Source organism: Ischnura elegans, chromosome 7 (genome assembly GCF_921293095.1).
Source record: "Ischnura elegans chromosome 7, ioIscEleg1.1, whole genome shotgun sequence".
NCBI classification, from domain to species: Eukaryota; Metazoa; Arthropoda; class Insecta; order Odonata; family Coenagrionidae; genus Ischnura; species Ischnura elegans.
Window position 1 is genome coordinate 96,612,834 of NC_060252.1, and position 27,199 is coordinate 96,640,032.

Below are 27,199 nucleotides of genomic sequence, written 5' to 3' on the forward strand. Positions count from 1 at the left end.
GTACTGCCGAGCATTGCCTTATTTGTATGTAATGGCAACCCCTAATCAAGACTTATCTTAAGGGGTGTCTAATTTCACTGTTAATGTATGCATACGTTGTAATATTTTGGGGCAGTGAAATAAATATCTTTATCTTTATCTATGCTCTAAACTTGTTTAAGTTTACGAGCATAGATGAAGAGAGAATCGAATTCATCCATCCGGAACGCTAGGGAAAAATAGGAGAATCCATTCGTACTAGAAGTATTAAGAGGAAAAATTTGGGGCAGGTTAAAGGCTAACTCTCACAGGGAATTAGGGCTAATTTTCACTACAAAATTTTCCACTCGAGATTTGATGTTTAGATAGTATTTCAGTAGTTTATGTCCATCCTCAGCTGATAAATTAAAATAGGTACTGTTTGAAAATTGCAGTGAATATAGCCATTTTTTAGCATTTCTATTTTGTAATGCATTACATATGTGTGCATCGTAACGTACTATTTCATCCTAATGGAAAATCCCTTCGTCAGCACATTACATCCTCCAACCTGCTATCGAATAAATTCCTCCAACCATCCTGTAGATGCAATTATTATCCAATCAACGTTTAATTATATTAACACTGTGACTTATACCAAATTCACCGTTTTTATCCGTAATTATTATGAATAACCCTGATCAGAACGCGATTTGTTTTCGTATATAGTTTCTTAGACGGCCGCATCGGTGCACGAGCGCTTCGACCGTGCGTAGGTATTTTCCGGTCGGTAACACGCCCAATGACGCCGGATGATGTACTCGAGTTAATATTATATTTATAAAAAGGGGTAAGGTTGTGGCATTAGATGAATCTTGAGCAATAATCCTATAAAACTTAATTTTCCCCGTTATACCAAAAGGAAAGATAAGATATAAGAAAGATTCCACGCCGACATTATTGATCCGCACTCGTAAGGCCGTTTTACGCGGTATGCGGAATTGCGCAATCAAAATTGCGTCGTGTAAAGCGGTGATTTGCTAGAACACATGCGAGAATGCGTGGATGCGAGATGGCAAAATAGCCCCTGTTCTAATTTCGTTCATACATTCGCGCAATTCCACGCCATTTTAGAAATTAATGCAGCTCTAACCTGCGCAATTCCGTGCCCCGTGTAAAACGGCCTTTACAGAGGGCTGAATGAAATATGTTTGAGACCACATTCTTGAGCATAAAATCGTTGCCACGAAAAACAGGTAAAAGGCCACATATTTTCCGCTTATATTCTGTCATGCAACAAATTGAAGTAACTCCAAGTTTTCGAAGAAACTCCTGCAAACATAAATTGGGTCTCTCTCAGTATTATTTTATGGCGTGACTCCGATTTTGATTCTTATCGTCGCGTGATGTCGCTGACAATTTCAGGTGGCGAAGGTCTCAACAACATCTGACGACTAATAATATTTTTAGGTACTTCATATTTAACACGTTGCTTAGAAAAGGCATACATTGCTGTATGCTATTCCTTGATCATGTCTACGAAGATCGAAATTTGAACACCGAAATATCATATGCTCTCTAATCGTGATCCTTGACCGTCACCGCTTAAGGAAAAGCCAGTCAAAAATAAAATTTTAGTGTAAAAGTGAGAGGACAAGTACCCTCTCAGTAGAATGAGTAAAAATTTTACATTGGGAATAGAAATTTCACGGATAAAAAAAACAAAGAGCAAATAATCAGACACAATTTGAAATGAAAATACACAACCCTGGTAACGCTTCATTTCAACATGCAACACGAAACCCTGGTAACGCTTCATTTCAACATGGATTTTCACAAAGTAAAAGCCGAATCAATTGAATTCATCAGACACAATTTGTTTTTTTCTGGGACTAAATGTACTGTATCTTGAAAGTTTGACACGTGCACGTGTTTCTACGTCACCTTTCTTAGTAAAAAAAAAATGACGAAAACCCGTCGTGGAATTTATCAAAAATGAATTGGAGAGAAGTTATTTTCGTAGAAAACGAATAGCTCTATCTTATAAGAGTCGGTAAGCCGTTTTTGGTAAGCCGTTAACTTAATGACATAAACGTAACGTTAAGAATTAAAACGCGTTACTATGTTAAATATCCGTCGCCGCAACGAAACCTAGGAACCACGTGAGAAAAGCTGGATTTTCAACGATAAGGACAGTGGTGCTACTGAACTTTTTGGAAGAAATTATTTGGTCAATTGTGCGTAATACATCTTCGTATTTAAATAATGTCTCATTGAATTACTAACAAGTATATAGGAATGATCGTTTACACGAACACAACTGACTTGCGATCAACAGAATGAGATTTTCAGTAGTTGAAAGGTAATTGAGGTAAGACACCCTTATCAAATGGAAAACCTTTCGAGAGATATCCAGCTGTAAGACGAGTCATAGATAAGATGAAAATAAAATTTATTTTTACGAACTATTCCTTTACTTTCTTGGCTAAACATATTTTATATTGAATAACATGTTCATACGCGATTACCCATTCCTGAGCATCTAAATGCCGTTACCGACGAATCAGTTGGAAAAGCTAGAAAAAGAGATGAACATTTTTCAACTTGAACATTAGTAAAAATTCTTGCAGCGAAAATTTTAACCAGCAAAAAAGAGGAGAAATACACACTAAAACTTTCTCTTGCATGCCTAAAACGTCTTTACACCATTATAAAATGAAACTTCAACAGATTCAGGCTGCAATTGGTGAAAGTTAGACATAATAATACAAAACAAAGATATAATAAGACAAGGTCTTGTACCAGATGATGGCTCAGTTCGCCTAAACTCGTTGTACGCAGTAAAAAATTTTGTGGAATAGTGCTACAATCTTTTATTTGTTTAATAATATGAAACTTGTTTCATTCAGCTTTTCATTTCAAAACAACAAGGCATGATCAACATTTGAGAGCATTCAATCTCGTGTAAATAAAGTCGATGTATCAATTGGCAGTCGTGTAATATTACTTTCACGCATAAAAAAGCGTAGAGAACATCATTATACACCATTTATTTTGATTTTGAAATTATATGCACCTATCCTTGAAAGTTGGGCACCATAATTGGATTATCGTAATATTTATCGGTTATTTCCCGATGCGTCATTACAGTATCAACATAATTTCAGTGAACGATATCAATGAAACTCTTCCAGACTATCAATATCAAAGCACCACTCACCACACAGTTGAACACTTTAATTTGATCCGAGATAATTGGTATCTCTTTCAGCGACAGCAAGTCATTTGCCTGAGGTTCAAATTAAGCGAAAAACAACAATTACATCGACCGACAAAAACAAATTTGATTGTGTGCAGATTTTTACGGCTAAGGCCGCAAACTGACCCAAAATAATTAAATAGATCTAATTTCAAGTTAATTTACTGGTATTATTAAATGAGACATTTCAATATTTCCACTTATAGATTTATTCTTACACAACGCGTTTCGTCGTTACAAACAATATTATCAAGTGTGTTGTTTATAACGACGAAACGCGTTGTGTAAGAATAAAAATATGAGTGGAAATAATGCAATGTCTCATTTTAATAATATTTCGAACTTCCACCACATCCTGCCTAACATCATACAAGGTATTAATTTACAAGATTTGATACGCATACAACTACAAAGACAGCAAGGTGGATAAACAAAATCATAGGGCTTATTTCAAAGGGCTGCTTTTAAATAAAAGTAGTAATCTCTGGAATGAAAAAAACTCGGTTAGGAAGTGATTGAGCATTTTAAAGGCTTTTTTTAAGGGGAGAACAGCGCATAACAGTGAACTGAGCTTGACCTTTTAATCCCTTAAAATGATTATCAATTAGATTCTTTTCTCAAAATACTTTGTACGATCAGAGCGAATTTGCACAGCAAATTGGTGGCTGGCAGAGATTATAAATAATGCATCAAAGTCGGGCTTACGGTGTATTTCGGCTCTCGTAATCATAAAGGGATAAATAATAAAATACAGCATCATTAATATTCATCACCGTTTCAAGCTGATAATTTGGTATTCCTTTGCTCAACTCTCTTCTCTTGAATCGCGAACATTAATCCAAATAACCAGTGCTGTTGCCCGGGACTTGAAACACCAAATTGAAATTAATGAGATAATCCAAATCCAATTCCTAAGAATAATTTGGAGTGAGAGTGACATTTCACTTAATAGCATCGTATATACTTCCGGCTGGTGACCACTATTTTCGCCAAACAAGGGATCAGGCTATTTAATACGTTTATTGGTGGGAAATTTTGTGATATCAGGCACATATGCTGACAAGATGAAATGTATAAATACCACTATACTATAAAACCCACTTCCGACCATTGACTGACTGACTGATTCACACGAATGTTTTGCGTGAACGAGGCGAGATACGACAAAAATTCATAGCACCGGCCACCTCTAAAAATGTCTAAAACCCAATGAAAAATAATAGAAACAGTTAATATCCTATCTGTTACAGTGTTGCCACCTGCCTCCACGCCTCTACTTTTTGGGGACATTTGGGGATTTTGAGATCAAACAATCCATGCCAACGATGAATTTGAACATCGCGGAGAATCTTGGTGACGGCACCGAAGTCATTGTGGCAGCCATTAGTCCACACCTTGTAACAGTCAGAAAGCCTGGAAGCCAAGAGCTGTTTGGTATTCATAGGATTTCATTGAATTAGATTCTATTTCACCGAAAAAAACGATCCATAAGGAAAAAAAGTCAGAAAAATTTGTCCAAACTGACAGATTGATCAGAAAAGGCAATAGACCTTCGCCGGGGGTCTGGGAAGGAAATGCCCTCAGCAAGTGAAAGCGAATATTCACCATTCAACGGAACAGTTCAAAAACCCCAGGTTACGTCTTTGTGCCAATCTTCATGCATACTTAACACTTATTTCGATCGCCCCCTCAAGGCTCAATCTAAACCTTAAAATGTCGCCCTTATTAATACGCTATGACAACTCATTCGGATGGGTAATATAGAAAATTAAACTCATTTACATATCGATGGCTAAGTTCTAACAACACGTATCTCAAAAATAGCAACTTTCCAGGAGAGAAAAATAAACGACTTATATTTTTAGGTATTTTTGTGAGCTTTACACATTTGCAATATTTCTCCGTGTTCCGATAGCAGACTTTACACAATTTCAATTTATGAAACCCAATAGTGTAGATAAAGATGGTTGTTGTGAATTAACTACTAACAATTACCTTTGAAACCTATATTTGGCACCACAGTAAATGTGCTAATGTCTGATTTTAGTAGAAAGAGACGATGTCAGACGCATATTTACGATTAAAAATACCGCTACTCTCAAATTATAGCATTTTTAAAATAAATAGCATACCTCATAGTTTTGCAATTAACCACTACATAAACTAGATTCATACGCACATTTAATTATTCAATTTAATTATGAACACTGTCGAATATGTTGCATTGAAAATTCGGTTAAGGAAGATCGCTAAAACGACATATATAATCTCACACATCAATTTTTTCCATCCCTCAGATATCGTCTCCATCAGCAGAATTCCAAGAGCCAACGATTTGATGAATTATATCTCGAACAGATGTGACGCAGGCTTTTGCAAATCAGGTGAATTTCTATTTTAGAATTAAATGATTGGTCAAATAGATTCGATCACTACAAAATAACAGGATAACTTTGATATTATTCTCATTATAATAGTCCCATTAATACAAGGAAACGGCATCGCAAAGGTAATTACACCCTTTTAATTCAATAGATCATTGACAGATGGAGTGAGTTTTACGAACTTTGAAAATGCTCCTCTAGTCTGTCTGGCACGCCTTTCCTTCTAATTAATTGCTCAAAGGCAGTGTCACACGAGCAAAACAAAATTCAGTGTGGGATTGCTAGCATTTTGATGAATAATTTTATCCCTCCTGATGCTTATCATCCTCCTCTCTCCTCATTTGACACGACTGACCCATTGAATGTCGATTCTGCATTGACCCATTTTAAAAAATCAGCTTTCTTTAATCATCCATGACTCTCTCATCATCTCTCTCTCATACATATTAAGTAACGTTTCTCGAGTGAATGATTCACTGACTTATCAACGCACTGCCCAATAAAGATAGTTCCTTCGAATTTCCAGGATATGATCCTTGTACCATTAGTAGGCGACTTAGCAAAGAATTTTGCGAGAAAATTTTATTTTAGATTTTTTAACTATAAATATTAACTATTAAAAGAAAAGTGTTAAATTCAGACATTTTTCTTTCTGCTACTATTATTACTGTACTTACTTACAACTTATACCTCAGTTATTGGTTGATAATTTTAAAAAAATTTCTTGAAAAGGAATTCTGCTATTGGATTTTCTCATCCATTTTTCAATACCACCATTTTCTCATGATCATTCATTTAATAGTCTATCGATTTTTTTCCATTTTAACAATAGAAATTAACCACCAGGCATAAAATAGTGTTACGGCAGGAATGAATGAAAGCATTTTTACATGGACACCATAACTGAAAATGCAGTAAATTAAAATTGTAAATTGAACTGCTTAGTTTTTAATCATAAAAATAACCAATTGTAAAAGAGTTGAAGGTCGCGAATTCGAGTTCCGCCTGGGTAAACTGCCCATATCCCCGGCATGGAAGTATGTAATCTTCCTATGTTATTTTCCGTTATGTTGTAGCCGCTATGAATGCCTAAAATGCGTTTTTTTTCGAATCTGTTAAGTTAAAAAATATATAAATATTAATTTTGACATTTTCAGTAAGGGGGATTTGCTTTTTGTCGCCCTTTAACCACGTCGCGTCGTCGGCTGGACCTTTGGATAACCCAGTTAACACTAGGAATACTGGTCTTGACACCCCTCCTAGAACTACGAATGGAGTCATTTTGACTCCTACCTTATAATTGATTATTTTTTGCAGTTTATACCTGAATGTATTGATAAGTTGCTTTAGTTTACCATTTTTGATTATAATTTCAATATTTCAGTCGTGGTTTCAACAAAAAAAATTAGTTTAAAAAAATGCGGTGTTCGACGATATTGCATTGAAATTATTTTTTCCTGCATTTTATATTGTTTAAATGGGATTATCACTGAGGAAATAGATAAAACAGAGAACATTAACTTTTCACAATATTTTATTATCATGTTTATATGATAAAAATATTACGTAGGCAACATAGAAAGTGGGGAAATAATTTAATAAAATAAAAAATATTTTTATTACTGCTGGTACCTCCTCTCTTTGGTACTCAACGGTAAATTTTGAAAAATGTGTACTGTATTTTTCTAAAACTATTTTCATCGCAAAGTCTTATTATATGTCAAAAATGAATAAAAGTCACTGAGTTTCAGGCCGAAATTCGTAAAATATTAGTCAGAGCAGAGAAATTAAAATCTCAAGGAGTCAGAATGACTCCATCGGTAGTTCTAGTGTTAAAGTGTAGAGCGTTTGAGAGGAAATGAATTTGTTCCTACCTTCATCTGGTCCTGTTCGCCGGCGTACTCGATGCTCTGGAAGATATTCCACGTGCAGCGACGCCTCACTTCCATGCGCGCCAAATACCTCCGATACCACTGCTGGATCAGAATGGCCGCTTTCATGGCTGCAAATAAATTGGAAGAACACATTTTGTCAAAGATGGAAGATTCCCTCCCCTTCAACTAGATACAGCTAAAACACATCCCAAATCCGGTATAAAACGATTAAAATTTTCATACAAAATCATGAAGACAGAGGAAAAAACTTCTTTAGTCTTTCTCCTCACTTAGATAATATCCTTAGCCGTGTTACATTTAAGTGTGTGCCAAATTTTTACAAAAGATGTCCATTCCTCGATTTCTATCATGACCACCATGACTACCCAGACAGAAAAATTCCGTAAGATAAATGCGGAGTCAGTTTTCTCATTCATAAAATGTGTTTCATCGGGAAAATATAAAAATGCAAAGTTTTATAATTTTAAACGACATACTTATGCTCCTTTTAAAGTCATTGACGATATTCTCCCTTAATTCTCACTAAAATACATGACATTAGAAAAATATTATTATTTAACCTTCATGTCGTCGAACTTAAACTCAATCTTTTCAACAGAGATCGCGAAAGCTACCTTTCGATGAGAAAGCAAAAAAAAACACAAAATGTCCATTCAAGTGGGCTGTGAGGCTTGAAAATGAATAGCAGTGAAGGAAATATTGGGACATTATTCTGCATTTCCGAATGATAAATACCACATTTGGAGAGATATTGGATCTTAAAATGGATCGTTCAATGAGCCATTCATCACTCGAGGCAACAAGGATACTGCGATGAAAATTAACAGCTCCTGCGGATGCACAAAGGTTAAGAAAACACTTAGCTGTTTCACAAAATAAAATATATTGCGACCGGTTTCGATACAGCGTATCATCATCTGGGTTCCTGCGGATTTGAGTCGTAGATATGAGCCACTATTGTAAGCGGTTACTGATTGAACTTTCAAATGACTTCCGTATTTGTCTAAATCTGTGACTTCATTCAAATCTGAGAAAAAATTCGGAAGTATAGAATACGATACCTATGTCTCATAGAGGCCCAAAAACTCCATGAATTATTAATAAACCCTATTATACTCTGTTCATTTTATCTCTCCGGGTGAGCTGGTGTGGCCAAAGCAAGTGGAGATGAGGGAAGGGAAAATTTCTCGACAAGTGACTTTGCCTTCGCCAATCAGCAAACAGTAGGCGTGGCCTCAGTGAGTCGCTCTCAGACCTCTGCCGAGTGAACATCGCAAATCTGCTCGTGGAGCAGTGTTGCCAAACCTCACGCCTTCTCCTTGCATGTGACTAAGTATGCCTTCCACCAACGGTGCCTCATTCAGCGCGGTAGCTGACAATTTCATGGGCTTCTGTGAAGTGATTATCCCCAATGCCTTCCAAATGAGTAGGAATATTGTCTCGGCGCTGGGGCCAAAATACCTGTGAATAGATATGACCCAAAAGGTTTTCAGTGACAAAGTAGGGAGGCTTTGTACATTTTGCAACATCATGTTCGCTCCTCCTCCCTCTCTCGGTACTACCCCTCCCCTATCAGCGAAGTCATCCGAGAGTGTCCGGACTCTCACGAAAGCTCACCCGCAAACATTAAGTAAACAGACTACAGTGAGGACCAGTATTGTGATCTTTGGGGGTACTGATGGAATTGTCCCGAATTTAAAATCCGAATAATCCCACTGGGGCACCAAAAAATAACAATGCTCTGATTGTGAGGCGCGCAGGGAAATAAACTGGCCCTCGCACACTGAATGTGTGAAAATTCACCCGCCTTTTGCTTAGTCTGGGGTGAACTTTGCACTCGCATGTCCAAAGCAGCCATCGGGTTGAATCGCAGAATTTTATCTCGAGATTTTCATGGAATATCAGTTTAAATCTCAAGGTTAAGTCGCAAGGCTAAATATACATTATGACCCCCATGATGACCCTCGCCGGAAAATAAAATCGACAATATGGATCTACGAACCGAAAAACCGACTTTGGCACCCTTTAAAACCGACACGTTTATAGTTCGACACGTTGGTTCTCATGATGGCCCGACGTTTAGCTCTACGCCCTTTGACCCTCATTATGACCCCCGGAGGTCAAAAAATCAACGATACGGCTCTATGAACTGCCTAACCGACTTTGGCACCCTTCAAAACCTATGGTATGACACATTGGTTGTCATGATGGCCCAACGTTTAAGTCTATGACCGTTGACCCCATTTGTGACCCTCGGAGGTCAATTAGTGAACAATACGGGTATTTGGACAATACCAATGACTTGGGCACCCTATAAAACCTATGGATCGTCACCTTTGTTGGTATCCTATTCTTTTTGCCACCCTTATGACCTTGACGGTGACCTTACTGGTCAACGGTTGAATTTTCGTAAATAAAAGTGTTATTTTCGGGTTTGTCGTGTCCGAAAACCTAAGAATTGACATCTTGGTCAATGAAATTCAGGCGTTTTTCTATCTCGACTATTTTAACATTGAAACCCCATAAGGAAAATTCAAATGTTTGGTTTGGTCCCACATTATGAGGTCAAAAGGTCAAAATTGTAAAATTTTACTTGCACTCAACACAACTTAGCACCTTTCCCCATAAGTATGCCAATTTTCATGAATATTGCTCGATGCAAATTTACTTCAATTACAGGACAAAAATGACACACGGCCCTTGGGACAGTCTGTATAGTGTGTATACCGTTAGTTGGCGCATGGGCCCGCGAAGTACCTGCGCCGCGAGCAAAGGAGGGGAGGAAAGGACCAACAAAAAAAACTGTATGGGACCGACACGGGTAGCTGGCTGGTCCGTTCGCCAGTCCCTTTCTTCCCGCCGACGTGACGAAGGCAACTAGCACCTCTAATAGAATTATTAACTTTTTTTACTTTCTCATAATATCTCAATATAAATAGCATATTTGGGAAGTACTAAAAAAGCTAAGAAGAATGATGCAAAACACGAAGTGCTCCGATCATAAATAACGAAATGGTCGAAAGTTAAAACGAAACATACAGTGTAACGGCTAAAAAAAATTTGCTCCAACCTACGGTATACACACTATAAATAAATGTGACTTCTGGCCAACGTTACGGTGTGTAATTGACACCGCATTACGGCTCTAATTTAGCTGGAGTCATCCAAAAATTATCATTTTTTATTTAAATTTACTGTGCGTTTGGCTATTTTGATACATTATTTCGTGTGTCGCAGTTTGCTACGACTAATTGGGGACGTGAGAAACATTTGATGTTTTCATATCTCACGTTACGTTGGGTGTTTTTCCTGGCCAATGAAGTTCTAATATTTTTGTCATTCAACGTTGCAGAACTAAAAGAATCCAGACCTGAAATATAGAATTTTTATCACCTGCCTCGGTACATTGAAAAGAAAATTGAAAATTGTTTGTATGGCTGTCAGCAGGTGTGATGGAAGTCTACGTTTAATATCCAGCGGTGATGGTTAAAAAATAACGTAAGTGCTCCGGAAAACCTGTTTCGCTCACCCTTCAGTCCGGTGTTATTTTGACGTTGTTCAATATTACAATTGGAATCATGACCTAATAATACACAAATAGTTTATGGCTCTCTCTCTAGAAGTGAAAAATTGCAAAAAGAAATACTATCTCTTCCCACCACTGCGTTTCGCACCCAAATTTATCCCAGAAATATGGTTCATTAATTACTCGGGCTGTTTTTTTTTCTATTTTATTCGTAATTATGTGCGAAATTTTACCTCGACATCTTCATGGAATATCAGTTTAAATCTCTAGGTTAAGTCGCAAGGCTAGAAATAAATAAATGTGACTTCTTTCAGACGTTCCGGTGTGTATTAGGGCTATGATTCAGCTGGAGTCATCATATAAATTATCCTCGTGGCCATGGAATGGGTATCTTTAGTGATTTATGATCATAGCTTAGAAATGCGCCATTTCATAAAATGGTTGTGAAAGCTCCTAATCAGAAAAAAATATTACTCAGTCTCATCAGAAAACGTACATCGTTGAAGTTGGAAAATAAATTCCCGAAGCGTCGGCCACATATGTTTCTTTACATAAAGAATGTATAATAAATAGTGAATGTTCGCTATTTATAAATAATCAGCTGTTGCTATGGCTTCTTTAGTAGGCATGCGTGAATTTCCTCTTTTTTTATGTCGGGTTAACGATTTGAAGGATCGTTATTGGGTGGTGGAAGTCAGATGCCGGGTTATCGAAGGATCGAAATGAGAATTATTTGCTGTTTGCTGCCTCGTGCTTAAATTGTTCGGTATCGCGGGCCCTCTATGCTCTAACGCCATTCCTGATGGTCAAAAAAGTATCCTCGTGACATATAATGTAGCCTTAATTTTCGTGAGTTCATGATTTTTTTATGTAATTGTTTGAACTCATGATATTTGTAAAATTGTTCCATTCGCATTTTTTTTTTAATTATATTCTTACGTTTACGGTACATTTTCGGGTTACAATGTGAAGTCGTCGCATACACTTTGGAAATAAATGGGTAATTTGGGTATTTCTCTCGAATTGCAGTGGAATTATCAGATTATTAAGACTTTGCAGAGGATTAGGTGACGTCAAAGAAGGAATAATGTTTAACGTGGGTACCATATTACCCTAGTATACCGGCCGCGGAGCCATGGAAATGGAATCAGCTTTGATGGCCAGTTAGATGTGCAATTATCTTTCAGGCTACGGCTCCGCAGGGACTCATCGGCAGTTTATGTCGAAGTTGTATCTGTGATGGTGAGTTGGTAGAGTCACCTGACCTTTTTTAATAATGCAATAGGCGAGAGGCATTAAAGAGTGATCATGCGAGCCGAGAGATGTAAATAATCGATAGCAAAAGATTTCCATTTCCAATTATTTTGTGAGCACTTTTTAAGCTGAATAGGGTGCTTTCCTATTATATATTTATTGCCTAAATCGAAAGCTTATTACTCCTGGAGTACGCATTTAACGCTTTTAGATTTTAAAATGACGATATCTATTTTTCGCGATTAAATGAAAAGTTAACATTTTCAAGCGCGCGAAAACACGACGGCTAAGTAGGAATGATGGGAAAACACCGTGTGCCGTCATTCTGGTTCCCGCTGTCGCCGTGTGAGGTGACCTAAGGGCGAGGCTTGAGCGCTGAAACGATGCAGGATGCTAGCAGGTAGTAGAGTACCCTGCTAGCAGGTGGCGCTTGGCTTAAATATGGATTAATACTACCTTATCAAACGAGGGAAACTTTCCGACCTTAGACAATTTTAATAAATATTATTATTAAAAGATGTTTCCCTGAGCTCTGTGACTCAAGCATGCATTGGTAATCTCAGACCATGTAAAACTTTTATCCTCTCGTGTGGAAACTAGGTTCCTGTTACGTCACGTGGAGTGGAATCGTATGGGCGCCAATCTGGCATTTTTCAAATGAGGTTAAAATTGCCCATTGCCATTCGTCTAAACTGGGATTTCTAAAACCAAATAATTTTTATATTATGAATACACTAACGGTGGGTAACGAATCGCAATCAATGCCTATCGTTTTCTTTGTTGAAGGAAACTACCCTATTCCTTTCCGGTGAATTATGTGCATGAAGTATTGTCTGGTGTCCGTTTATAATGGTTGCGTATCACCAGCGTTTCATTGGATGACTCGTCCGTCGTCATCAGGGTAAATTAATAAGTCTGATTGAATAAATATTACAATATAAAAGTACCTTTTATGAAAAACAGCGATTTTCCAGTGAAAATTTTTCTATAAACTTTGATACATACTAATTCTTTGTTACGACTTTTTATCATTCTCTCCCCTTTAACGATCGCAGCGCTGTCATCGGAATTTGGTGGCCGTATTTTTTTAAAGCTAAATTTCAAATGTACTTTTTAATTCTGAATAAAAATCAAGAGACAGTTCCATTCTTAATTAAAACATAATAATAACAAGACGACAACCAACAAATCGTGGTTATAAAAAGTTGAGATGTTACTATAAACGTTCACAACAATCAGAATGCTCCTGATCGCTCGGAAAGATCTAGGTAATTCGGATGAGAACAAGGGGCTCGATAATTGTTTTATTTCATTTCAAATTTTATTTAAAAAGTCATGAGAGGTACTCTTCTCTAAGGGTAACATCAAAATTAGAAGCGGAATATATTCCAAGTGTAATTTTGCATTTATTTTGGTTTTTCATAACTCATACAGTTAGGGCTTTTAATTATAAAAAATATAGACGTGGTGTCTTTTTCTTTCCATATCGCGGCTATAGTAACTCTTATTGATAGGTCCCATGGTGGAACAATTTTTTGATAGGTTGAACTCTTATTGATAGGTCCCATGGTGGAACAATTTTTTGATAGGTTGAACTCTTATTGATAGGTCCCATGGTGGAACAATTTTTTGCTTAATGGAAATTACCGCTCGGTCATTACTGTATTGGTCCAATTTTTTGGATCCCTTTTTACCATCTAGTATGCTATTTAAACCAAATCAAAAGTTACCTCGTAAATATATGGTCAGTGGGGTAGCGAGGGGGGAGGTCCGGGGGGTCCCGACCCCCCTTCCCCCGAAATATAAAAACACAATCATTTTCGTTCATAAAAGACAATAAATATTGAAAAATCATGAATTCTCAAAAGATTTCTTAGACAAATTAAGTTTTTTCGATAGTCAAAAGTGTTCAAATGAGTCTAAAACCCTCAACTTAGCTATTTCTCAAAACATTTCAACCGTGGTTTTGGACCCACCCCCCGAACGATATTCCTGGTTACGCTACTGTACATGGTGTACTTAAATGTCAGAGAGTCTTAAGTTTTCCTCGCTTGAAGTATTTATTGAAGATAACTCTTTCTAACAAGACCTTAAGTTGTAAGACCCAAATTTTGCATGGACAATATGGCTGACTTGGAGTATGTCATTGGATGTTGTGAGCTCTTCTTCTCGATTCATTTAGACAATCGGACTCTTCACATGTAGGTTGTTGCGCCTGTCCTCATGTCCGAGATCCCTGCTTTGCAAAGATCACTGTCCCTTCTACTTTCTCTTCGAAATTAGTATTTGAATGGTCTCCTCCTCCTTTTAATCGATTTGACCCAGCTACTTATCTGTCAAGGGATAAATATTTAATTAGCATATTGGAGATTTTTATCTGACCTCGTTTGCCCTCTTCCTCTTGAAAAAGTGAAGAAGGTCTAGTCGGCAACGAGCCAACTGAACCTTTAAGCACTCTTAGATTTTTCATTGATTTTAAAGACCATCGCTTTCATAAAGTATATCCATCAGATAATGAATAACGTTCTTGCGGTATCAGTTACCTAAGCTAATTACTCAAAACGATTATTTTTCTGAGATCTTTTTCCCGTCCAAATGTTTGCGTTCTGTGATGCCATTTTATGGAGCTAAAACATTTTGAGATGGATTTTAACTGCTCATTATGTTTAAATAAATAAAAGATCATAGCACTTTTCCACAAGAATTTTTAATACGATCTTATTTTTTTTTAATATGTCTAACTTCCACCAATTGAAGCCTAAATCTGTTGACCTTGTTCATTATGTCTTCATCCTAGAATTTTTCCAAAATTTCATCATTATTTTTTTACTGCATTTAAAAGCTGTTTGGAAATGGCTTTACGTGCAAATGACGTTCTTATTTTTTTTAATGAATAACGTTCAGTAACGTCCGATCGGTCAGACGTCCGTTCCATCAGATAATGAATAACGTTCTTGCGGTACCAGCTACCTATGCTAATTACTCAAAACCCTTATTTTTCTGATATCTTCTTCCCGTCAAAATGTTTGAGTTCTGTGATGCCATTTTATGGAACTAAAACATTTTGAGATGAATTTTAACGGTTCATTATGTGTTCATCCTAGATTTTTTCCAAAGTAACATTATTATTTTTTGACTGCATTTACAAGGTGTTTGGAAACTGTTTTACGTGCAAATGACGTTCTTATTTTTAAAAAATTAAGATTTTATTGATCGTAGAACTTAGGGAAGTAAGTATAATTAGAGGAGTGTTCTCAATAGTCCTGCTTACATGCCCTCATAATTAAAGGTGTAAAGTCTCACCAATGCGTGTTATGATATTGAGCATAGTGTCCCTATGCTTACCAATATGCTGTAATGTGAGATTGTGCTGCTAAAATAATAACCGCCTTCGGATTGCTGCCGTGATAAGTCTTCTCCTTAACCACTAGTCCATCTCACTCGTTCACTCCAAAAGGGATTCACTACGAGCTTTTTCAGGCAAGGGAATGAACCGGTCTTCTGGTGTCACTAAATCAAACTGAATTTTAACACTCAGTGGCATTATTTGCTGTGATATTGTGGCGGATATTTTATGTGTATCTATGTCCGCTATCGCTGATAGAAAAGCTTCAGCGTTAATTGTGAGACAATATACTTCGACGGATCGGCCAACTTACGAGAGAAAGTAAATTGACGTTCTGGACGTAGATTTATTATGTAGCATGAGCTGCACAATTTATGCGGCATTAAGAATGCACACATCCCGCATACATTTCCCTTTAATGATGCTGTTATAAAAATAGTGTGGGAGGTGGGACTATTGTTTAAATTTCCCTCCCACTCGTACAATAGAAAATACCGAAACTCGATTTCCAAACTGCGGCGAAAGTGGCGCCGCCCCATTTGTTGCAACACTTTTGAATCCGACTACGTATTACACAAAAAAATGTTACCATGCTGGATCATTAGCATTGAGAAATAATAAGCTCACTTGCATATGAAACACATAGAATATGAAATCACTAACTAACATAAGAAAAAACATTGCAAATCATTCCTTTCATCATAATATCTCAATCACCTAAGCAAATGTGAAACATCATTATGAGCAAACAACCATACCTTTACCCTTTAGCAATACCATTACCCATAATACATTCTTTTCGTCAGCTATGCAATTTTCTCTATCAATTGTAAATTTCTAAATTAAATGTAAATTTCTCTTCTTAATTAACTCACAGTAAATATTCGGTCCCAAGAATAGGTAACTTGTTTTAAATAATTCTGTTCTTTTTCTGGGTATGGTATTAAAATGCCGGAGATTATCTGATATTGGTAAGTTCTTTTCGCCACCTCTAATATAAAATACTTTAAGGGCCTTATAAACAAACAATTACCTCAAAGGTAAGATGTTATTATTTTTGAATAGCGGAAGGGACTGAATAAAGTTTCGTGACCTCAGCATTACTCTTATCACCTTCGTTCATCCATTCACGCGTGTTAATGTACCGTGTAGCAAGGCCTTCAGGATTACGTTACTATGTTGACATTCTTTTCACGCCTCACTCTATCTGCCCCTTAGTACTTGAAAAGGAAAACGGGTGGGCATAGGGGACTTCCCAATGATCGATAGCCCACATTTCATCATTTCGAGGAGGAAGAGGACGCTTTCCGAGCTCCGTCCTCCTTTTTCCCGGAAGAGACCCTGCCGAATCCACTTCCGCTGGTGGCGTGCATGTCCTCGACGCCGGAAACGCCAGATCGATTTCCAGGCGTGGATTTCATTAGGAGATGGAAATATCAACGCGGCCCTGAAAATACCTCGTGTACATAGTAAATTAGCCTAGTAGGTAGGGCGCTAGGCTGCTGATCGACGGGTACCGGGTTTAGATCCCGGGGGAAGTGTAAGCACGCCACTAATTATAAGCCCTCTATAAGTGCGAGGTGGCCCAGGGGGATGTGCTAAAAACCGATCGGAATTATTACGAACGGTTTATTCCGGTCGTTTGTTAAAGCCGTTTTACACGATGAATGATCATGCGAACAATAATTCAAATGGCCATGCAAATAAATTCATGTGAATGACCACTTGAAACCTCTGATTTACACGGTGAATGAATTCGGAGAATTTTCGGCGCAAAAACGATGCGCAGTGGTGCAAATATCGACAGTGAATATCGATTCGAACAATATTTCCGAACGCATTCAGTTGTTTTGAAAGTGGCAGACGTTGCAATGCTTCGTTTACATGTGAGCAATTCACGAATTAAAGAGAATTTTTGGCGCAAGAACCATGCGCAGTGGCGCGAATATCGACAGTGCATATCGATTCTAACGATATTTCCGAACACATTCAGTTGTTTTGAAAGTGGCAGACGTTGCAATGCTTCGTTTACATGTGAGAGATTCACGAATTAAAAAGAATTTTCGGCGTAAAAACTATGCGCAGTGGTGCGAATATCGACAGTGCATATCGATTCTAACGATATCTCCGAACACGTTCGGTTGTTTTGAAAGTGGCAGACGTTGCAATGCTTCGTTTACAGGTGAGCTTGAATATAATTTTGTAATGCTTCCACAAATATGATGGTGCATGATGTAAAAAGTGTCGAGAGGAATTCAAAATGTAGGTGAGGGGCCGCCCATTAATTAAATGAGGTGATATTGGGGATTTTGAACCCTCTCTCTCCCCCTTGTCGATATATCGTGAGATTTGGCTCGACTCACTCTAATCTCACGTAAGATTGCTCGAAATGAGTAATTTCAGTGTAAATACGTTAATATATGCTTCATTTAGTTGGAATTATAAAAAAAGAATTTTTGAAACTATTTTATTTATGATTAGTTAAGACTATAGTCTATTCACTATATGTCTGCGGGTGAGCTTTCGTGAGAGTCCGGTCACTCTCGGATGGCTTCGCTGATAGGGGAGGGGTAGTACCGAGAGAGAGAGAGAGAGTACGAACGAACATAACGTTGTCAAATGTACACAGCCGCCCTACTTTTATCACTCTAAACGTGTGAGTCATAGGCGGCAACAGGTATTTTGGCCCCGGCGCCGAGACAAAATACCTAATCATTTGGAAGGCATTGGGGATAATCCTTTCTTAGAAGCTCATAACATCGTCAGCTACCGCGCTGAATGTGGCACCGTTGGTGGAAGGCATACTAAGTCACATTCAAGGAGAACGCGTGAGGCTTGGCAACACTGCTCCACGAGCAGATTGACGATGTTCACTCGGCGGAGGTCTGAGAGCGACTGACTGAGGCCACGCCTACTGTTTGCTGATTGGCTAAGGCAAAGTCACACGTCGAGAAACTTTCCCTCCCCTCATCTTAACTTGCTTTGGCCACACCAGCTCACCCGCAGATATAAAATGAACAGAGTATAGACACTGGCACGAAATTTACTCTCGCGAGACTGCTATCTATCCTCCATTTTCATTTTTTTGCAATATCCTCCAATCGTTTTACTTTTTTGTGCGTATCCCGAAATTCCTTACTCGCGGTATTCCAAAGTTCTGGTTAACTCAATGAAATACTCTCGAGTCTTCCACCGGGTGACTTTCACCTAAGATCATTCTTCTGCATAACTTTCAAACGGCTGTATTGAATTAGGGGTCAGTTTTCCCCAACTTTTCATGCATTTCTTGCAGAAAGGATTGATTTCTTCCTGCGAGAGAAAATACTCTACTTAACAAACTTGGTAGAGCGAGAGCATTCTAGCTAGACAAACAACCTTTCTGTTTACTCTTCCGCTTTAGCGTGAAAGCAACTCTAGCTGAGATTTGCACTAGGCAGGGTGCACTCAGAGTGCATTGAAGACTTTTCTGGTAGACTGCTCTTGCTAATGCGAATGTAACTAAAAACTCTCTACAGTGTACATTGTAGGTAACATAGTAACACAGTGTACATGTGTAGATTTTTAGCTACATTTTAGACGTACCGTTATTGAATTCTGTGGTCATTAAATAGGAGGGCTGTTTTTTAAGGGCCGTTTTGCCGTACGCTGTAGCAGTTCGCACGCCGTCCGTAACAAGTGTGCGCGCCGCCTCCCGGCATTCCTTGCGAACAAACACATGTCAATTGCAGTCCTGTATCTAACCTTTACGCTTTACTGTGGATCTTTAAAATGTTTACGATTATTGAATCGCCCGCCGCGTGTGAGATTTGGTCAGTGATACGATTTTTGACTCCAAGAAAGATGTTGGCTGCAGACATTCACCCTCAGCTTTGTGAAGTGTATGCTACTAATGCAATGAGCGAAGGTAAAGTGCGGAAATGGGTCGGAGAATTCAAAGATGACCGCGAAAATGTTCACGATGATGATCGCTCAGAACGGCCATCTTTTATCACAAACGCTGTCGCGCTACAAAATCAAGGTAACGGTGTTCTGGGACAGGCGCGGTGTTTTGCTAGTGGACTTTATAACACGATGAATGATGATCAACTCAGAAGCCTACTGCGCAACCCTGGCCTGGCTCCGACGCGCCATTCAGAGCAAAAGACGCGGCATCTCGCGTGAATTCCTGGTTGTCAGGGCAGGCGGCAAACTTCTTTAAAGAGTGGTGTCAAAACTTAGTTTTAAGGTATGATAAGTTCTTAAACAAACAAGGTAACTATGTGGGAATGTAAATAAAACTATGAAAATTCTAAAAATAAATGAATTAAAAAAATAATTTTGGTTTATTTTATGTAAAAAAAACGGCCCTCACTGAAAAAAACAACTAGTAATATGCTGAAAAAAATGCTTGTTTACCTAACAGGACGTCATTTTACCTAGAAAGCCGCTGGAACTAGAAATACTCGGGAGATTTCGGTCTTTTAGAAAAACCAGGGATAACTCAGGATAATAATAACCTGGCTACACTCTACCGTGATGGTGAAATGAGAAACGGAATTAGAAACTCTTGATGAAAAGCTGTGCCCTTTTTGTATTCTAATCGTCACAGATATGCTGCTTAAGGATTTGTCAGCCTCATCCGTCTATTCCGTAGTCCTATTTTGAAGCAGGTAAAAATTATCCCACTTGCTGAAAGAGAAGGGTGCAAATTGAAATTTTTAATATGGACGACTACTGCCTATTAATAAAATGCAGGTATAATAGAAGTGAAGATGCATGTACAGTAGATGGACATTGAAAACCAACAAAATAACTCCAAACTAACTAACTAAGATTTCAACCACTCGGTTACTAACTAGAGCGCTGAAATTTTCAGGATAGCTTAGAACTAGATGACAATGCAATGTTCTTACAATTTTACCACGGTTAGAAGAGTACCTAACTCGAGTAATATTCAGAAATAAAAATTAAATATGGAGTTCTAATAATGGCCACTTAAATCCAAAGGAGGCGCTTCAATCACAATAGGGGCAATTAGTATCCCACTTGATTGGAAGTTTTTGCATAATTTACAAATCATTCTTTCTTGCCAAATAAATAAGCTCCGGTTTTTTGTTTAAATTAGATTAGAAAACTTTTCTTACTGCTTGAAAGTATAACTAACTAACAAAACTTAACTAACAAAACGATCCAATACAATGCTTTCCCTGAAGATTGAAACCTTTTTTTATGCTGGTATGCAGAGGTTCACATTAAATTTTGACACCGTTACCGATCAGTGTAGCCATATGATCATTTGATGAATGAGTCACTAAAATATCTTAGAGAATTACTTGATACGACCATAACACCGTAAATATCTAAAAATTGCAGGCAGACCTATTTCTCGGAGGAAATGGGTCCATTGGGGTAAATTATCTTGGAGATAAGTTTACATTTTAGTGGGTAATTTCAAACTACCGAGAGAAATTTAGCAAAATGTACTCATACAAGTAAGTAAGTAAGTAACTTGTATATAAGGGGTATTTGGACTCTGATAAGCAAAGAAATCCCTAGAAAACCTGGAAATCCAAGGGAGTATTTTCCTTTGATGTGCTGTGAAAACCCTACCTCATTACCTCCTGTAAAGTTTGGGTGAGCAATAACGTCAACAATCAATGAACTCTCGGGCAGATATAATTGAAGGAGATACTTAATGGGAAGGCATTTATATGAATGAAATTTTAAAAAGTTTCCGAATGTAAGAATTTAGCTGAATGATGAATTCATCAAATTGAAATTCGATGTGGCATAGATAAAAAAAACATTCCGACAGCTAAATAATGTGTTGATGCATGAAGACACTGACCTTTGGCTTTCAGAATAAAAGTGGTGCAGTGCTACCTACCCGTCTTATTGCACGGAGTGGAAAATTGAACGATTACAAAAACATCAATAAAAAGACTGGAAGCAACTGAAATGTGGTTCTTAAAAAGGCTTCTCAAAACTCCATGGAACAAGAGATCAACACTGGGGTTCTGCGAAGGGCTGGCCTTGATTGCTCTCTAAGGAATTTAATTGAGAAGATGAAAATCTCTCAACTTGGCCACATTCTAAGAGGGAAAAAGTGCAAACTCCTCAGTCTCATCTTGGAGGGGAGAGTTTTAGAGAAGCGCCCAAGTAAAATAACTTTTATAAGGGCATTTCAGGTATCACAAACGAAAAATATGGTGCTATAAAATTAATAATTGCTGGTCAATATATATCCGATTTTTCTCCTAGCGAGAGCAAATGTAATCTTACATGTGCACCACTTTTTTCGTTTTAGATATCTGAAATGTTCTTCTAAAACTTATTTTTCTTTCTAATCAATCACATTAGAAATTTTCAATAATTTAAGGGGCTGTAGGCAGTCATTTTCTTCTTTTTAATGAAACGTACTTTTTATAAACATGTTATGTTAATACATCAATATTATTTTAAAGTTTTTAGTTTTGCTAAAAAGGAATTTTGCAATCGATTTAAATATTAAGTGCAACCATCAATTAGGTGTCTCAAATATTGTCTTTTATACCTAACAGCGATTACGATTGTTATAATTTCAAGCAGTAAGAAAAGTTTTCTAATCTATTTAAAACAAAAGGCCAGAGCTTATTTATTTGGCAAGAAAGAATGATCTGTAAATGATGCAAGCACTTCCAATCAAGTGGGATACTAATTGCCCCTATTTTGATTGAAGCGACTCCATTGGATTGAAGTGGCCATTAATAGAACTCCATATTTAATTTTTATTTCTGAATATTACTCGAGTTAGGTACTCTTCTAACCGTGGTAAAATTGTAAGAACATTGCATTGTCATCTAGGTCTAAGCTATCCTGAAAATTTCAGCGCTCTAGTTAGTAATCAAGTGGTTGAAATCTAAGTTGCAAGATTTTGCCGGAAGGACAAACTAGAAAGCGAGTATAAGAAAACGTGGTAAAATGAGATGCCGCAAATTCCACTAAAAATTTATCAAAGCCCTTTTTTGTTCGGGGGATTTCCATACATATCCATTCGGAAAAATATCAATCTTAATATACCGTTTCTGCCGAAACTGGAAATATGGTGGGTACTAATATTATTTTCTCTGTGTCTCTTTGAAATGCAAAGAAAAACATATATTTTCTCAATTTCTTAACACTAGAACCGCTGAACTTTCCAACCCTACCAAAACCGCGGCATGGGACCTTTTGTCCCATTGACAAAATACGTTGATCCTGTAATGTTTAAGTATAATTGACGGGTTTTTATGGTTTGTGTGAACAAAACACGTGTTTAGGCAATGTTTAAAACGTTTTATTAAGTATTACTAGGAATACGGTAAACTTATTTTAACAGCAAAAGTGTTGAGGGCAGAGGTGACGCGGCCGGCGCTGCGTGAGTAGGCGGCCGGCGCAGTGCACAGATTATTCCCTTCTGCGCTTCTAACTGGCAAAATAACGGTATCTGTGCATCGATCCCCTTCGTAATAAACTACTATTATGCTAAATACAAAATAAGTGTAAAAAAAAACTGAAATCGTATGTTTTCCCCATATGGGACAAAAAAGTCCCATCCCGCGGTTCTAGATAAATCGTCGTTTTTTTCGCGAACCAAATATCGTACAGTCTTTTCGATATGACCATTCAAAAGAACATAAAAAATGAGTAAGAGTCAATCAATTTCAAAGGGACCAAACCACTAATACATGAATGGCAAACATTTGCAAAGGGCGATGGGCTAAAAAAGTACCGTCTGCGGTTCTAGTGTTAAGCAATCTAAGCCTAGCTCGCTGCCTCAGTGTCTCAAGCATCTCCCACCAAGGCTTTCTGTTAGTACCATTTTTTGTCGAGTCACGCAGCTTTCCTCTGTATTTTATTAAGTTCACTCATTTTGTGGAAAATCGTATATCAGCTTGTAAAATTGTTTCATGTATCGTATTCGTGAGCATTGCATGGCGAGTGTTGGGTATAACCCCGATGCGTATTGTTATGCGATCGCAATGTGTCTCGCGTTCGCGAAGGGCGTTGAGAAATGGAGACGCAAGGAGGAGGTTTGTTCGATCGAGTGCGTCCACTCGATGAGAAGATTGACGGCTGTCGGCCGAGTGATGTGTGGATTAATGGCGCGCCGTAGGCATCCTCCCCTGCCTCTCTCCCCCTCTCGCTCAATTGCCGCGAGTAGGGTGCAGTGGTCGATGGGAATGTGGTAAGAGGCGAAACGGAGTGCTTCGGAGATGGAAGTCCTCAGTGGGTTAGTGGCGTGGTGAGGTTGGAACTTCGTGAATGGGTTGAATGTAGGGGATAGGGTTGATGACTGCTGGGAAAAATGACAGACCTGAAATGGAGCAGATATGAAAGAAACGTCTTGAAGTTCATGGATGTGGTTCCTGCCGAAAAATTGTGTTTAAATTTGTAAAATTTTTATTTCCTTTGTCATTAAAATTTCTTATTCGCCGGCCTCGGTGGCGTAGGGGTAACGTTCTCGCCTGCCAAATAAGAGGTCGCGGGTTCGAGTCCCGCCTGGGTAGGTTTCCCCGGTCCAGGGCATGGTCGTTTGTGTCCATGGTTTACTTGTTACATTTTGTTGAACACCCCGGTGTAAAATGGCGAATAAGAGCTGTATCCGGTGGTTTGAGAATAAAATAAAATAAATAAAAATAACAACTTAATTTACCAAGCCTCTACCACTAGGCTTGATCTTGAAGTTCATGGCTGGGGTTCCTGCCTAAAAATTGTGTTTAACTTTTTAAAATTTTTATTTACTTTACCATTAAACTTTGTTATTTACGAACAACTTAATTTACCAACCCTCGATGACCAGGCTTGAATTGCTTGAGCAGTAGAGAATAGGAATCTTTCGGAGCCTCACAGAGAACATTATATGAGAGCTCCGATAAATTTACAGGTCCAAGTGATACGATAAATTAAGTGAGGTTTTATTCCGAAGAGATACGTATGAGAATTCGTTTTTCCCTTAAACAATAAAAGACTTAGATAAATGCTAGTCGGAACTTTGTCGGAGCATTTCCTTTTTATCTGTTAATGGCTTTTGTCTTAAAATCCCGCGCTACACTCCTATTGAGGAGACTTGTGGGGACAAACTTAGATGAAGATGAACACTTACCTGTTACTCATAAGAGGTAATACTCAATGCTATACGTTCTCAACACCAATTTATACATTCTCAAGAAGAAAATAAGCGTGTTTTCTCTTGGGAATCATGAGAGAGTCAAGTAAGAACCGGCCGACCTTTACCAAATAAAATTGTTAGGATTTGCAAATATTTAGCATATTTATTTAAAAATAAATTCAAGGTTCCACAAACTCCAGAAGATACCCGAATGAGTTGCCGTACTCCGCACGATCTATTTTCTTTAAGGTGACGCATTACTCTCGCTCGCTTTTTCGCTATGTATTACTAAAGTAATACCTTTGACTCATTTTTGAAAGCTTGACAGCAACTAGACTAGACCATAGTCAACATCGACCTGTTATATAAAATTTGAGATTTTTATCGAAAGAATAATTGGGGCTGAAAGTGAGAAAGGATGTCGGTCAGAGTGATATCATGAAATCATAGAAGCCAGGGGCGCTGCCAGGAATTAAGGCTGGGAGGGTTTAGGTGCAACTAACACCGGGTTGTGTGGGGGTATGGTATACCCACCAGGATAAGTGGTAGGTGCGAGATTAATACATTAAGGAATTTTAAAGATAAATGGTTCAAAATGGTGAGTTTTACGTCTTTCTGAGGGATATTTTATTCATCCGTACACTATTTTATTAGTAATATCAATCCAATTATGTAAAATGGGTCAAACTTAAAAATTTCTCTGAGCTCTGGGAGGAGTTTTAACCCCCAAAACTCCCCCTCGCTGCGCCACTGAAAGAAGTTAATAGGAAAAATCGATCATATTGTAACATGGAGCATAATATAAACCATTCTTTTCAAAATTTGAACAGAAAACATCACAAAATACCATATTTCCTAAATAATTCTATAGCACCGAAGGTCGCCAATTACTTTCCCATCGCATTCGGCTGCTACTAATACTATTGAACATCAAAATATCTTTAATAACTCGTTGTAAGAATAAAAAAAAACTCCGTGTGCTATGGCTCCTAGTTTATAATCAATTATATTTGGCATAAACATTTCTGAAGTCAGGTATCACGCAAAAATTTGAATTATATATTATGAGTTGTTATAAACTATCCTGAACAATAAGATATTTGCCAGGTATATTGTATTTTCTTTCCTCTACTTCTTTCTGAATAAAATCAACTTCTTCTTCTTAATGCCGTACACTATTCAATACGCTGACTTTTCAGGCATCGTTCTCATGCCCTTTGAAATAGGTCCCTAACACCTATAATCGCTGTCCAATCTTTGATGTTTTGTGTCTATGATGAAGTACATACACTTCATGCATGCTTCTTATCGTGCTTTACTTACAAGGCGATAGTTTGAAAAGTTCCTCTCGAAAGATAATAAGAAATTTTGATGCTGAAATATTATGCAAAAATTTCTCATATCTTTATCCGAAAATGTTTTTTCATAAAAAATATTCGTTCATAAATCAGTCTATTCATATTTCACTGAGCGCATGGTAAATATTCACGTTTTAAGTATGGTACTTCTTTCGAGCAACTAATTAATCGCCATCAGGGTAGCCGCATCATACTTTATAGTCAAATGCGGTTTGACCACCAGCCAAAGAATCATTCGAAAGCGTTATGGCGCTTTTGATGTCCTAATTACCTCAACCCTGGCGCCCTTGATGGACTTTAAAGGCATATTTAGTCCACTTCCCTTCTAGAACTCCGCTTCCCTACTTCCCACGAATTCTTAGGGCCCTGAATACTGTGTAGTGATCTGCGCAAAAGCTCGGTGATCCAAAGGTTCGTTTGGGTGAATTATTGCCCCTGGCAACCCATGTTGGTTATTCAAAGGGAGTTGATTTCGATGGTAAAAAAAATGAAAGGATACCTTTGATACATACCACACGCATGAAAATTAATTTTCCTTCCACTTTCCATCCGTCCTCTTGTGACGTTATTGCCTCCGAAGGCTGGCCTGGGCCGAGGGTAAACGGAAGGAGAGAAAAATAAAACAGGAATATTGGGCGCCCGTGCGAGAAAAAGTGAAGAAGGAATTCTTTCGCTCGCACGCGGAAGATAAGAAGACAATAAGGAAAAACGAGTGATTACCTCCTCATGATACTTTGTAACGATAATGCACTCGTTGTGTGAACCTTTGTGAGGAATTGTAACGTCGTGCCTTGTCAAACTTCATTTTTAGTTATGAAATGAAGCTTAATTTGATTGTTACTTAGGTTTTCATTGTATTAATATATACGTTAATGCATGCTTACCTTGATTGATATTTTAGATTGTGTACCGTTTGTTTAAAAAGAAGTTGCTATGTTGTTGTTGATGAAAGAAGGGAATTGTTGACTAAAAGTTTTAAGAGAGCAGACATGAATAAAGACAGCAATGAAATGAAATAATTTCAAAGATTTTTATGTAAATTGAGGGAACCCGACGTCACATAATATAATGCGTAGAGATTTGAAGGAATGGGAGTGAAAAGGAATTCAG

General features: G+C 37.7%; 1 protein-coding gene across 1 annotated transcript in view; it reads right to left on the reverse strand.

Annotated features, from left to right (window-relative positions):
* LOC124163048 (serine/threonine-protein phosphatase rdgC) overlaps positions 1 to 27,199 on the reverse strand; it is a 473,289-nt gene that overhangs the window by 433,942 nt on the left and 12,148 nt on the right. Inside the window, exon 2 of the mRNA XM_046539832.1 lies at positions 7,476 to 7,603. Within this exon, the coding sequence (XP_046395788.1) occupies positions 7,476 to 7,603 (128 nt within the window). The remainder of the gene's footprint in view (positions 1 to 7,475; positions 7,604 to 27,199) is intronic.